Source organism: Peromyscus maniculatus, chromosome 4, assembly GCF_049852395.1.
Source record: "Peromyscus maniculatus bairdii isolate BWxNUB_F1_BW_parent chromosome 4, HU_Pman_BW_mat_3.1, whole genome shotgun sequence".
NCBI classification, from domain to species: Eukaryota; Metazoa; Chordata; class Mammalia; order Rodentia; family Cricetidae; genus Peromyscus; species Peromyscus maniculatus.
The window spans coordinates 38,285,601-38,300,649 of record NC_134855.1 but is presented as its reverse complement, the minus strand read 5'-3'; the positions used below and the strand labels follow the sequence as shown (position 1 = coordinate 38,300,649).

The 15,049-nt window shown below is 42.4% G+C and overlaps 1 protein-coding gene across 1 annotated transcript in view; it reads left to right on the top strand.

The window, feature by feature from the left end:
• Pla2r1 (phospholipase A2 receptor 1) overlaps positions 1-15,049 on the top strand; it is a 128,441-nt gene that overhangs the window by 109,365 nt on the left and 4,027 nt on the right. Inside the window, exons 21-28 of the mRNA XM_042275349.2 lie at positions 2,683-2,800; positions 3,484-3,614; positions 4,232-4,379; positions 8,916-9,145; positions 9,883-10,051; positions 12,041-12,181; positions 13,255-13,371; positions 14,355-14,531. Coding sequence (XP_042131283.1) covers positions 2,683-2,800; positions 3,484-3,614; positions 4,232-4,379; positions 8,916-9,145; positions 9,883-10,051; positions 12,041-12,181; positions 13,255-13,371; positions 14,355-14,531 — 1,231 coding nt within the window. The remainder of the gene's footprint in view (positions 1-2,682; positions 2,801-3,483; positions 3,615-4,231; positions 4,380-8,915; positions 9,146-9,882; positions 10,052-12,040; positions 12,182-13,254; positions 13,372-14,354; positions 14,532-15,049) is intronic.

Below are 15,049 nucleotides of genomic sequence, written 5' to 3'. Positions count from 1 at the left end.
GGGCTACATTACAGTTTCTGGCTTTTAACCCTAAAAGCTGTAAAAAGCCCTGAAGCCCTAAAGGACGACATCGTCAGAACTGAGTTTTGGGGAAACTGGCCCTGGCACTGTTGGATAGTTCTTTGTTGTGGAAAAATGGTAAGATCGCTCATGACTGTATCTGGTCACGTCCTAGTCTCCATCTGCAAATATACGCCAGTGACCACTCTTCCTGAGCTAAGAATAACTAAGAATATGCCCAGACTTTGTCAAAATATCCACAAGAATGAAAACTGTGATGTGTGTGTGTGTGTGTGTGTGTGTGTGTGTGTGTGTGTGTGTGTGAACTGTGTTAAGTCTAGAATGCCTGAGAGTGTCATTGTACAATTGACTGCTGAGAGTTGGTGTCTGGGAGAGTGCTGAACCAGGAACACAAGCGGGAGGTAAGAGCAGGAAGGACCTGTTTCCTGTTAAGGAGAGCACTGGGCTTGTCCCCAGAATGCTGCTCTCCTCAGGGAATGGAAGTGTGGTGATCTCAGTAGAGTCTATTCCTCCTCCTCCTCCGGAGAAGCACTATTAAGTGGGCATATTCACGAGCATGCTCAGTGTAAGGTTATAGTCTAAGAAGAAAAGGTGATGGACCCATTTCTGGACATGCTTAGCTCAAGGTCATAGAGCACATCATTTACAAGGTTAAGGTAGAGAGAGGACATGGCCATTTCTGGGCGCGTTCAGTTCAATGTCTCACAGATGGAGGACACAAACACTCTGGTTCAATGTTGTAGTGAGTGAGGCAAGTTTAAGTGCCCAAAAAAATGGGATAGAGTGCCTCTATGGGGTCAGTAATGTGTACGGACTTTTCTTTGTTTTTAAATGCATCATGTGAGTGTGTGTACAAGTGCTTGCGTGTGTGTAAGTACACATGATTATATACTTGTGTGTATGTGTGTCCATATTCCTGTGGAGGCCCGAGGTTGACATTGGTTTCCTTCCTCAAATGCTCTTCACCTTGTATATTGAGGCAGGCTCTCAATATTGGCTAGCTTTCCTGGAGCCAGCTTGCTCCAGGATGCACACTCTACCTCCTGCTTGTTGGGATTACGAGTGGAAAGCCCCAGGGAAACCTGGCTTTTTCTATGGGTTCTGGGGATCCAAATCCCAGTCAGCATGCTTGTTCGACAAGTTATGTCCCATTGAGCCATCTCAACTGTGCTATAACTGGAGAATATAAAAAAAAGGAAAAGAGCCGGGCGGTGGTGGCGCACGCCTTTAATCCCAGCACTCGGGAGGCAGAGGCAGGCAGATCTCTGTGAGTTCGAGGCCAGCCTGGCTACCAAGTGAGTTCCAGGAAAGGCGCAAAGCTACACAAGAGAAACCCTGTCTTGAGACAAAAAAAAAAAAAAAAAAGGAAAAGATATGTAAATGCTATTTTAATGGAATGGTTCCCCTCCAAGGTTCCTGCCTCATTCAGTGGCTTGAAATTGACAATCCTTTCACAGTCCATTCTTTTAGCTCATAGATGGTTTTTAGGGATTATCCCTGATGTTGTACCAAAAAGACTGCCTCTGCTTTTCTGGAGTAATGGTGGTCAGGAGGGGGTGATAACTGACAGATTAGAAATGAGAGAATAAGGGAGAAGAACACCATCCCAAACTAAGACTTGAAAGGTAGCAAACTCCTTGAGTTTCTGGATAAACTGGGGTACGTTTGAAATTTTCTCTGTAGCTCGATCCTGGGGTCAGACCTGCCAATGACTAGGGTTGGCTATGTTCACTGAGGAGGCAACTGAGTGTCGAGAGTCCTGGGTGGAATGTCCCTGCACGAGGTCTCTCCTGAGTGTTAGCACCGTGGTCTTCTTTCTCCCTCATGCCTTTACTTCAGCTGTTCCTGCCGTGTCTCCATTTTAGTGAGCAAGGTGGGCACGTTGCTCATTCCGATTCTCATCCCATCTCACAGCAAGGAAACCTCTGCCACGACAGTCACGGGCCTGCCATGTGGCTCAGTGTGTAAAGCGCTTACCTCATCAGCCTGACTGACAGTTGAGTCTCCTCCCTGGGCCCCACAGTGGAAGGAGAGAACTGACTCCTCGGAGTTGTCCTCTGACCATGATGTGTGGGACATAATACAGAAGTTTTTGTCAAAGCTGCCCCTCTCATTGTGAAGATTCAGCCTGTGTTTTTGTGTTCCATTTAGCATCGGCGGTGATGCTTGTTCCCAGTTATCTCCTTTGTTTTTCCGGTCTCCCTCTCCTGTAACTTCCTGTGTGCTCTCTATTAAATGGCTGCCTCTGAGCTTCTAGTGAACTTAAATCCTCCTCGTCCTTCCATCTCTCATCTCTCTGCTCATAGATGACGTCTAAGCCAAGCCACCCCTTCCTTCTCAGACTAAATCCCTACTGAAAACCTTGCAAACAGACCGGATCCTTCCTAGGAAGAGTCTCCTGCCCTTCTCCACCTAGCAGAGACTCTGCTGTCATTCCGGATGACAGACACATCCCTGCTTCCTCTCTGCCTCATGTGAATGAGACAAATCGCTCTTCACCCCAAAGCAGCTTCATTAATGCCTACAGAGCTGGCGGAAGATGGATGAGTTCTCTGCCTAAGAAAATTATCATTTCCAAGGCTGACCTTCGGTGCCTTTGGGAAATTGTTTTAGTTCACGTACAACAGTGCGGGAATGAACACATTGTGTTGTCGTTCGTAGTGCTTCCTGGTGATGATTCCCAAAGACACTCACGAGCTGAAGACCTGGACAGGTGCTCAGGACTTCTGTGTTGACCAGGGCGGGACACTGGTCTCCATTGAGAGTGAACTGGAACAAGGTAGAGTCCAAGGTTTCCACCAAGCCAAAATGGCCACTGTCATTCTAGTACTAATCAAAACATCACCCCCAAACTCTCATTTACAAATCAACATTTAAAACACTGTATTGCTAAGATACAGGAAATTTCAGGTTGAGCATAAAGGTTTCTGCCATGACATCTGTGAGAGTCAGTAGGCTGCCTAAAAACTACAGACATAAGAGGCTTTAACTGGATGGCTACACTGGAGAGAATAAGGACATGTTTCGTGTGTTCTAGAATGGCTAAAGTAATTTCTCAGGAATATCTACTATAATTACATGGTAAGCCTTTTAAAGATCATTTTGAGTTCACCTATACATTTTAACTTGAACCTTAGGCAATTGCATACTTCTGCGTACTTCTTTTTCAATATGATACATTAATCCACTTCTGTTTAAAAAAAAGTCATAAGTGAACACTGGAAATTGTTTTGCTAAATGATCTGATGAAATCTCAGGTTGCCCAGCTAATTTCAGTCAATTTAAACTGAAACCAAAATGAAAGACGCTGTATTGTCATAATGAGAACTAAGTAAGGGGTTCCTACAATTGATTCATATGAAGTTTCGCTGTCATTTAAATACAGTCCTTTCTATGAACAACATTTGATGACGACCCAATGATTTGTGTGCTATTATTAGATAATGTATTTTTGTCTTCCAGCTTTTATTACTATGCATCTTTTCGGCCAGACTACGGATGTGTGGATAGGTTTACAAAGTGATGATCACGAGAAGTGGGTGAATAGGAAGCCTGTGGTATATTCTAACTGGTCTCCATCTGACATAATAAATGTAAGTTTTAAGAATTACTGGGGGCAGCCGGGCGGTGGTGGTGCACGCCTTTAATCCCAGCACTCAGGAGGCAGAGCCAGGCGGATCTCTGTGAGTTCGAGGCCAGCCTGGGCTACCAAGTGAGTCCCAGGAAAGGCGCAAAGCTACACAGAGAAACCCTGTCTCGAAAAAAAACCAAAAAAAAAGAATTACTGGGGGCAAGGTTTACTGGGGATCAAATAATGGTACACTTCAACCATTGTTCTGTATTCTAAGACCCTCAAGATTTATTTTTTTAACATCAATTTAACATGATATCAAAACGGAGACTTACTGACTAAAACTTTTTCTTTCTGTGTTTTAAAGCTATAAATTTATATTAGTTTACTAGCCATATGTTAATTTTTAATAATGTAACATTATAACAGCTTCATGCATACCATTAACACAATTACACTACACATCATGATGATTGTTTATCTTGGAGGCTAGGAAGAGATTTCTGAATTGGTTCTAATTAGATGTAAATAAGATAATAATGGTGTTTTACTTTTTAAAATTATGCCCTAAATAGAATTTTTCAGTGTGACAAGAATGTTACGTCACCATACTTTTATAACATATGTATTCCTTTAAAGATCCCAAGTTATAACACCTCTGAAGTTCAGACGCATGTTCCTCTCTGTGCTCTGATGTCAAGTAATCATAATTTTCATTTCACCGGAAAATGGTTTTTTGATGACTGTGGAAAAGAAGGCTATGGATTTGTTTGTGAAAAAATGCAAGGTAAGAAATAACTGGGGTTTATTCCTTTTACTTCTATCCTTCCTTCCACACTTGTTGTCTACCAGCTTTGCAGTAACAGTATGATTTCTTGTCCTCTGTATTTAGGTATGTTTAGCCATGTGTCGTCCCACCACCACCACTTCTTAGGACTATGCCCTTCAACCGCGTTCTAAGGACTGCAGAAACCATCCGACAGATAACCAAGTTGATCCGCCAACCCTAGGACCATTAAATAGCTTTACTCCTATGTTCTACATCTACACCAGTCCATTTTCCCATACTGTGATGTTATCATTAGCACAAAGAAAAACACTTTCTCTTGGCTCACAGTTCTGCTCTGAAGTCAAAGTAATGACATCTGTTGATGGTCATCTTCATGCCAGACTTCCAAGATGTCACATTAAATAGCAAGAGACTGGGGTGAGTGTATTCTGGTCCCTCTCTCCAGTGAAAGCCACCAAGATTCCATCAGGGGACCCTGTGGCCTTACTTCAGCTTGGTCACCCTCCAGAGACCCTACTTCTGAACTTCACAGTCAGATAAGTCTCTACCCACTTAATTTCCCAGATGGAGGATTAAATTCCAACATATACCACTTTGCAGAGAACACTGACACTAGATCCAAACATAGTCTATTGTGGCAAGTTTTAAAAGTCACCCAGAATGTTGAAAAAGAATGAGGAACTGAAGCCAGGCAGTGGTGGTGCACACCTTTAATCCCAACACTAGGGAGGCAGAGGCAGGCAGATCTCTGAGTTTGAGGCCAGCCTGGTCTACAGAGTGAGTTCCAGGGCAGCCAGTGCTACAGAGAGAAACCCTATGTCGAAAAACAAAAAAGAAAAAGAAAAATGAGGAACTGGCTTAACTTATGCCTGTAACCCTTCCTTGCACAAGGAAGACTGAGATTTAAAACAAAAACAAACAAACAAATAAAAAACTTAACAAGGACAGCCTGGGCTGTAGCATGAGATCCTGACTCAAAACAAGAACAGCAAAAGTCATAAAAATAAACCAATTCACACTCACTCTTTTTTTTTTTTTTAAACTCCAAAAGTAGTATCTGTGGCTAAATATAACATGTGGTATATTTCTAGATCAGGCAGATAAAGCTCCTTAATGATTTCTGGAGTGTAATATCAAAGCCATATGTGATAGCTTCCCCTCCCTGTAACAAAATATCTGAAATATAAAGAGAGGATTTGTATTGGCATAATAATTTTGAAGGTCAGATCCACTGCTTTGGGGCTGTGCCAAGAGCAGAGCACTATGGAGAATCAGGGAGCAGAACAAGGCCACTGAACTCATTCCTGGGAGGCAAATGGATAGGAAAGAGTGTACGCTCCCATAATTCCCCTCAGTGGCATGCACAGTGACCTATGACCTTCGACCGGGCCTCACCTGTTAAATGCTCTATCAGCTCCAGTGTCGCCACTCTGGGGCTCACAGCTGGGATACCTGGGCCTTTGGAAGACCTTGAAGATCCTAATGAAAGTGTCACACGATCACATATATCCAGTGGGATAAAGGAGCAGTGTGATTGTCCTTGAGGGACCTTGAATAATACAAATAGCCAAGACAGCTCTTGCTTTCACTACCTGCTGCGTGTCCCTGTGCCTGGCACCATGCCTTGGGTTTATGAACGCTGTGCCATAAAACCTTCAAGACCATTCCAGGAAGTAGGTCAAAGTCTCCCCAGTCTATAGACAAGGAACTTTAGTCTCAAAAAATGAAACAAAAGAAAAGAGTATTTCCGTTAAATATAGTGACTCTATTTCTGCAACGCTGACCTCTTCTCAAATGTACCCGCGGATTGCTTGCTTTGGCACTTGGGGACAAACAATGTGGGCACTCCTTTGGTGGCATTGCAGGGCAGGGCAGAGGGGGAGAGCACAGGCCTGATGTCTGGCTACACAAGCCCCCCCCCTCTTCACCTCTTTCCATAAGCGTCAGTCAAATGACTTGATCGTCTAGGAACCTTGATTTCAATTCTGTAAAATGAGGTAAGAACTATTTCATATGTGCATATCAAGATTAGCATAGTTCTCAGCATATGGTTAACAAATGACAGTTTTTAAAAATTATTATGTCTGAAAAATATTATTAAACTTTAATTCTTGATACAATGAACGTTCTATATTTTCCACATAAATATATGCTTATATTGGACTTGAGCCAAAAATTGCTCTGTTCCTGAAAGAACAAAGAAATATGAATAAGCCAGGTGGTGGTGGCACACACCTTTAATCCCAGAACTTGGGAGACAAAGGCAGGCGGATCTCTGTGAGTTTGAGGCCAGTCTGGAATACAGAGTGAGTTTCAGGACAGCCAGGGCTGTTACACAGAGAAACCCTGTCTCAAAAAATAAAAATCAAAAAGAAGAAAGAAAGAAAGAAAGGAAGGAAGGAAGGAAGGAAGGAAGGAAGGAAGGAAGGAAGGAAGGAAGGAAGGAAGGAAAGATTAATAAAGAGAGTGACAGAGGCCAGAGGAGGTTGCTGGGGGAGTGGGGTGAAAGAACTTGCCGTACAAGCTTGAAGACCTGAGTTTGAATCCCCAGGACCCATGGAAAAGCCAGGTGCATGGTGTAAGCCCCTATAATCCCAAAACTCCTTCGGGGAGATGGAGGGCAGAGACAGGAGGATCCCCTCAAGCTCATGGGCCAGCTAACATGGAAAAAAACAGCAGAAACACAGCGGAACAGGGTCTTGACTCAAATAAAGAGAAGAAGCAGCATCCATGGCTGTCCTCTGACCTCCACATGTGTGCCATGGCACACACAGGCATGATTTCACACACAGAGAGAGAGAGAGAGAGAGAGAGAGAGAGAGAGAGAGAGAGAGAGAGAGAGAGAGAGAGAGAACTGAACAGTTGGAAATAACTATTTCCATAGATATTTCTTCTCCAGGATATTGAGTTGCAAAACCATGCTGCTCAAAATCATGTGTGCTCTGTTTTGAAACTTGAAAAGATTAATTGCACTGGGAGAAATCCCTATGAATAAAAGCAACGGTATAACCCAGTGGAACGAAACAAAAAGAAAAATTCAGTTACCTTATTGTACTAACTGTCATTTTGAAATAGCACTTTGGTATCATATAGATTTTGTATAACTAACCATAAACTGGGAGCAGAGGCTGGCCAACAGACTTCCAGCAAAAAACACGCAGGTGACCAAGTGCATCACAAGTTAATTAATAAGTAGGCTCATTTTGCTTAGGTTTTATTGTGTGTGCTTTCTGAGTCAAGGAGCAGTAACAAAGGCAAAAGGTGGCTTCCCACTTTGCCATTTTTATTGTGAAGAACATAACAAAAACAGGAGAGGGGAGTGAGGAGCAACATTTATTAGGTGTTTGGTGTGTCCCGGATGCAATAGGGCATGTGCTGTATGAGTATGGCAAGAATTCTGTACACATCCTTCTAAGGAAGACCTTGTCAGTTCTTATAGACCTGAAATTTAAGCTTTAGAAGGACTAATTTTCTCCAGGACTCTTAGCCAGGTAGGGTCAGGAATGGGATGAAGTCCAGGCCTTCAGCCATTCACATCTCAGCATGCCCTTTAATAAGCCCAAACCACTTACTGATTTTAGTTTTCAGCCTAGTATGCAAGAGGGACTAAATTCATTCTAGATCAGATAGTGCAGAAATTTTCACTTTGTTTTCCTACATTTAGGCTATTCTGTGGATACAGCATAATATAAGACAAAAAAGAGAAATGCACATATATTAAAGAGAAAGCTCACATAGGCACACCAGAGAGAGAGACAGAGAGAAAGACAGATAGACAGAGAGGACTGGAAATGGCATGGCTATTAAAACCACAAAGCCCACCCCCAATAGCATATCTTTGTAGCTAGAGTTTTCCTGCCTTGCCCACAGTCAGGACAAATCTCTGTCACTTGCCAGTCCCACAGCCGCTCAGACCCAACCAAGTAAACACAGAGACTTATATTGCTTACAAACTGTATGGCCTGGCCGTGGCAGGCTTCTTGCTAACTGTTTTTATAGCTTAAATTAATCCATTTCCATAAATCTATACCTTGCCACGTGGCTTGTGGCTTACCAGAGTCTTCACATGGTGCTTGTCATGGCGGCGGCTGGCAGTGTCTTTCTGCCTTCCTGTTCTTTCTTTTCTCCTCTCTGTTAGTCCCGCCTACACTTCCTGCTTAGCCACTGGCCAATCAGTGTTTCATTTATTGACCAATCAGAGCAACAGATTTGACATACAGACCATCCCACAGCAATGCCTTTTCCAATAATGCCACACCTCCTAGTCCTCCTCAAACAGTTCCACCAACTAGGGACCAAGCAGTCAAATGTATGAGCCTACGGAGGCCATTGTCATTCAAACCACCACAATGTTCCAATTCCCTAGCATCACACATACTTCGAAGTGTAGTGTCATTATTTTGAATTCATCACTTCTGGAAGAAAAGCTCTGGTCAATGTCGATATTAGTGACAAAGATGAATGTTAAGTCTGACCTCCTCCTCTGTGGTCCAGATACTACAAGTGATTTTGTCATTGTCCTCATGTCCTCAGAATACCATGGAAACGTGTCTGAGATGCATTCAGTCCCCAGTACATTGGAATTTGGAAACAGAACTTACAAAATAATCCGTGCTAATATGACTTGGTACACAGCAGGAAGAACCTGCCGGATGCACAGAGCAGAACTGGCCAGCATTACAGACAGTTTTCACCAGTCCTTCCTCACCGTTCTCCTCAGCAGGCTGGGCTACGCCCACTGGATTGGACTCTCCACCACAGACGTAGGTGTTCGGAGCTCCTCCAGTCATCTTTGCAAAGTTTCTGTCTACTTCCTTAGTGAGACAACCACTGGAATCAGCACGCAAAAATAATTCCCAGACACAGTAGTAAATGTATCATTTCAACCATTGGTTTATACAGAAACTACTGGGGATTTTGTTGTTGTTGTTGTTTTCAGGTTCATTTGTTTGTTGTGTTGTGTTTTGTTTTGTTTTGTTTTGTTTTGTTTTTGAGAATCCTGAGGCTACAAAACAAGAGCATACGTCTTTTTAGGATGAACATGCACTTGCCTGATTTTTAAATATAATGCCCCCATGGGTCCTTTGAAAATTCTCAAGCATCCTGAGTACTGACTCATTTATGCAATGAAACACATCTCAAAACTCGAGTACCATGTTTGGGTAATTTGTTAGATTTCCAGAATCTCCATGACAAATGATTGTTGCTTCCTGCTCAGAAACTTTATTATTAATTAATTCACTACCCTTGAAATATAACATGCAGAGTTCTGTTTGTATGAGTTTGATTTTTTGTTTTTGTTTTGTTCTCTGTTGTTTTTGTTTTTTAAAAACAAGAGTATTACACACTTGAATTACTGAAATGCAAACTCTATTCCATTCACAACCTCTGGTTCTTTTGGGGGGAAAGTGTAGAATTTGGAAGGAGTGGATGCTTGGGTAGCATTGGGTGATTCCAGCAAGTCTTGGCAATGAAATGATGCTTCAAATCCCCTCTGCAGAACGGTGTTAATTTTGACTGGTCAGATGGCACTAGATCCCCTTTCACCTACTGGAAGGATGAGGAGTCAACCTTTCTTGGTGACTGTGTTTTTGCTGACACTAATGGACGCTGGCACAGCACAGCCTGTGAGTCATTCCTGCAGGGCGCCATTTGTCACGTACCCACTGGTAAGTACAAGTCTATTCAACTCAACAAACATGTCCTGTGCTACATGACTGTTGTGTGCATGACTGTGCTCAGCAGGGAATATGATCGTGAATAAGAAAAAGTCCCAGCCCTTGGAATAAAAAAGTCCCAGACCCTGTAGGCTGGTCTATGATATGAAAACAAATAGCTGTCACAGTGGGCATGGCTAGAAGATGCGGAAAGAGGGATTATCAAGAAGAGGATGCATTGTGTTCTTCTGATGCTGCTGCCATCCCCACCATTGCCTGCAGCATAAGAAATGCATTTTGGTTGTTTTTAAAAGAGCATCCTATCTATCTGGGGGAAGGAAGAAGGGCTTGCAGGGCATGGCAGTGTATGAAGATGGAGCTTGAAGAATGGCTTGATGGGCGGTAACAGAACACAGAGAAGCACCCTGAGGGGAGAAGATTAGACAAAGACAGAGGGATACCAATGGCAAAGCTGGGCTGGAGTTTGCCAGCGTCTCGGGTTAGAGTAAGATAAAGACGGGCAGCCACACTAGAAAGGTGTGCTTCAGCTTGTGTGAAGAACCAAGGGTTTATGTTTAAGACAATAGTGGTAGATTCTTGAGCAATGGTTGTGGCGGTGGTAGCTGATACTGCTCGGACATTCACTACATGCCTTACCCCACACTTTGCATACTACCCCATTTATATGAAGTTCAGCTGACCCACTCCTTTACTGGAGATGAAACTTAACTGAGAGCATTAAACAGACTCCCGAGGCTCCAGCCATCAGCAGTACCAAGAATAGGCTCTGTCTCCTCACCCTCTGGCATGCTTTATCCTGTTTGCCTGGGTCTCTTTGTTGCTGTCATATACACCACGAGTTCCCCCTCTGATCTCCTTTTAAATCTCTCATTTCATAGAACTGCATCATTTACTCCTATTCTGGATACCATTACAAATAGTGCACATGCTGTGCATAATTGTAGATGAAAACAATTCAGGATTAAACATAAGTGATGCCTATATGCATGTATACACATATGGAAACGTAAGAAATATATATACATATAGCAAAATTAATTCCTCTAAAATACCATATGTCTCTTTCCTTTTTTGATAAAATGTACACATCTATTGTAGACTTTTAAGAGGTGCCAGACAGGATGGCAAGATGGCTCATCAGGTAAAAGGTGCTTCAGAGCAAGCCTGCATCCTGAGTTCAATCCCCAGAACGCACACGGAAGGAAGGAACTGACTCCTCTGAGCCCCCGTGCCGTGGCACACACGCTCTCATACACACTTATCTATAGAACAGTAATAAATGAAATAAATAACAAAGGCCAGACATTAACACATCTAAACCGTTCGAATTGTTTTGGGGGAGAGGGTGATATTGCTGTTAGCTTCCTGTTATAAAGAAATTGAGCACAGGGCGACATGCCCAAGGCCACACAGCTAGGAAGCAATGCGGCCAGGATCTCAGCATGGATGTATTTGACTCTCATGTATGGTGCTGCAAGGAAAGCCCCCTCAAACTTTGCTTATTTATTTCATGTTGTGTTTCATTGTGATACTTGCTGAATGTGCTATTCTCTCATAGGCTTACTGATAAGTAAGGATTTTAGAAATCCGTGACACCTAGCCCTGCATAGGACATGTATTATATAGTTAGACATCCTTTTCCCAGCATCTTTCAGCTACCAGTTCCTCTATGAATTGCATCTCCCTGATGCCCCAGGCTTTAGGATAGCAGTAGACAGCATTTCTCCAGGCACACTCAAAAGTAAACAAAGAAATCTATTAACACACTCTGCATGTTTAGGTAAAGAGTATTTCTAACAGAAATACAAGAACCTAACCCTAGTTTGTAATCCTTGACATCAAATCCAGTCTTTTGGGGTATTATCATGAAAATCTTAATGCATGCATTGATTCTGGCCTTTCATTGAATGTCAAATAAGGGTTATCTCAGCCTATGAGCCCAGGCACCAGCCTGAAATCATGCCTGTTTTTTCTCCATAGAAACAAAGGCATTTCAGCACCCAGTGCTATGCCCAGAAACATCAGTTCCCTGGATAAAATTTAAAGGTAATTGCTACAGTTTTTCTACAGTCCTGGACAGCAGGAGTTTCGAGGATGCTCATGAATTTTGCAAAAGAGAAGGTAATTCTTCTGCGGCACTAAAACGCTTTCATGTACTCCTTGACATCTCAGTAAACAGTGTGCTTTCTCACATGCTGATCATCCAGTGACTTTAGGAGCCATGAAAACTACTGGGGGAAAAAACACTATTGAATTTGCTTATTGGGGGGACAGCTACCACAGGCGATCCATGTTCCAGTGCAGACTTGGAAAACCCGAGATGGTGCCTCAGTGCACAGCTTTCCCACAAAATTCTTCTTTCTGAAGCCATGTGCATTATGAATTTTTAATGTTCTCTAAACTGGATCATCAGTATTTTAGCTTTCTAAGTGAAAGCTTATACAGTTTTATAAATGTAATTTCACCTTAAAAGTCTTAAATGACATTTTAGGTGGGTATGGTGGCACAGGCTACCTAATACTCACAGAGACAGATCTTTATGAATTTAAGGGCAGCCTGATCTACATAGTAAGTTCCAAGCCAGCCAGGCTACATAATGAGGCCAGGCTACATAATGAGACCTTCTTTTTGTTGTTCTTTTCTTTTCTTTTTAATCACTTTAAAATTGTGTGTGTGTGTGTGTGTGTGTGTGTGTGTGTGTGTGTGTGTGTGTGTGTATGTGTGTGTGTGTGTTGAGAAGAGCCTGTGTGTATATGAGTTATACCAGGTATCTTCCTCAATCACTCACTCACCATCTGATATGTTTGAGACATGCTCTCTCCCTGAACCTGGCCAACAAGACTTAGGGATCCTCCTGTCTCTGCCTCCCCAGCCCTGCTCTTAACCTGAGTCCTGAGGATCCAAACTTGGGTCTTCATGTATGGTCAGCAGAACTTCACCAACCCAGCTGTCTCCCCACCAACCCCATTTTAACAACAGAAATGTGGCGTTGGGCTGGAGCTCAGTGGGAGAGCACATGCCTAACATGGCAAGGTCCTGAGCTTCTAGCCCCCTTCCTTTCACCAGAGGGGAAAATAAAAATGTATTGAGGAATGTAATGTTGATTTTTAAAAGCCCAAGTTTCACAAAACAGGGCACAGAAACATTTTTTAATTGCATTTACCTTGCTCAGTGGCTGCTTGTCTCTTTTGCAGGATCTGGTCTTTTAGCGATCAAAGATGAGGCTGAAAACTTGTTTCTCCTGGAAGAGCTTCTTGCGTTTAGTTCTTCTGTCCAGATGGTTTGGCTGAATGCTCAGTTTGATAGTAACAGTAAGTGATGTGGGTGCAGAGGAGGTGTCAATACATACGCAGGCATTCAGACCTCTGGGAGCCACAGAACTCTCTCGGACACATTCGCTGTGAAAGTGTAGTGTGAATCCTAAAGCCACCTCCCCCAAACAAACAAATGACAAGTTAACCTTCATACTGACTGGGAAAATGCTCACTCCAACTGTGTCCCCAGGCTCAGGATGGCAAAATGCCCCGCTCCCTTAAGTGTTGCAAAGCAGAGTCAGGAAGCCATTTCAATGATAAACTGTGCTTTTTGAATTCTTATATACTACTCATAAACACCAGCGTGTGTAATTGGAGTCACACTATTCTTTTCTTTATGTAATGGATGTTATCGAAAGGTACTTGTAAAGAAAAGTATTTGAATTGGCATGGAGAGAGTGTTGTCGTGGTGTAGGAAGGAGGGGGCAGAGCCCATTCTTGCAAGGAGCATTTTAATCCTGGACATGGTCTGAATTTCTAGCAGATGGTGACAATCAAAAGCAAGCTGCCTTGTACTTCACTTTATTGTTAGTTTTATAATCGTTTCAGACAGTATACCCACCCCCTACACATACACACCTTATTGACCATATATGGGCTGGACTTTCCCACTGAACCACGTCTAGCATTATAATAGCTTTAGGAAATGAACCCTTTTGTTATGGGGTTGATGTTGTGTTTCAAGGGATTTTCTATACATTAATTAATTTCATTTCATTTACTATGTGATTTATTTAAATTGGTTAGAAATGTGTGGACTATTTCAAAACTCAAACCAGGATATTAAGAAACAAGATACCTGTATCTAAAATAGAGAGTTGCACCAGAGGCAACTTTTAATGGATAGATACCTTTTTTGTGTTTTGTTCATGAACATACTTTTAATGTGCCTCCTTAAATTTGGGGCCTACTTTTATGGTTTATCCCAATCTTAGCTTGGGAATCATGCTCAAAATTCATAATCAGCAATCTTTCCACAGATGGAACCTTAAGGTGGTTTGATGGAACACCCACAGACCAGTCAAACTGGGGCATTCGGAAGCCAACTATAGACCACCTCAAGCCCCATCCGTGTGTTGCCCTAAGGATCCCTGAAGGAGTATGGCAGTTGACCTCATGTGAAGACAAAAAGGGATTCATATGTAAAATGGACACAGGTGTGTGAAGGGAGAGAGACATTCTTCATATTGACTCTTCCCTTGTTAATACTGACCCACCATGGTAGCATTTAAAAAATTATAAATGCAGATTTTCAGAGAGTTTTTCAGATGGATTCTGGGTCTACATCACACAAGTCAGAACACTTGAGTTACTTTTTTTCCCTCTAATCTGAAGGGGAAAAAATTGTTAGTCATATAAATGAAATCAAGACATGTAGTTTACACCAAAAAGCTGTGCTGAGATGTGCTGTGAGAACATTTAGAATCATCTTCAGTCTTAAGAAATATCATCTATTCATTTGGTGCATGTGTCATGGACAAGTAAGCGTGATTCTCTTTTGTGAGCATGTTATGCAGGAAAGGTCATACTTGACTCCATCCTAAGAAATACAGTTTAAAAGGATGGAAATTAGTTTTCAATAACTAAGTCAGAAAATCCTAGCCATTTGCAAACAACAGCCAAGGCTTCTGAGCTAGCATACTATGGTGATATTTTATTTGTACTGAAATGTGAT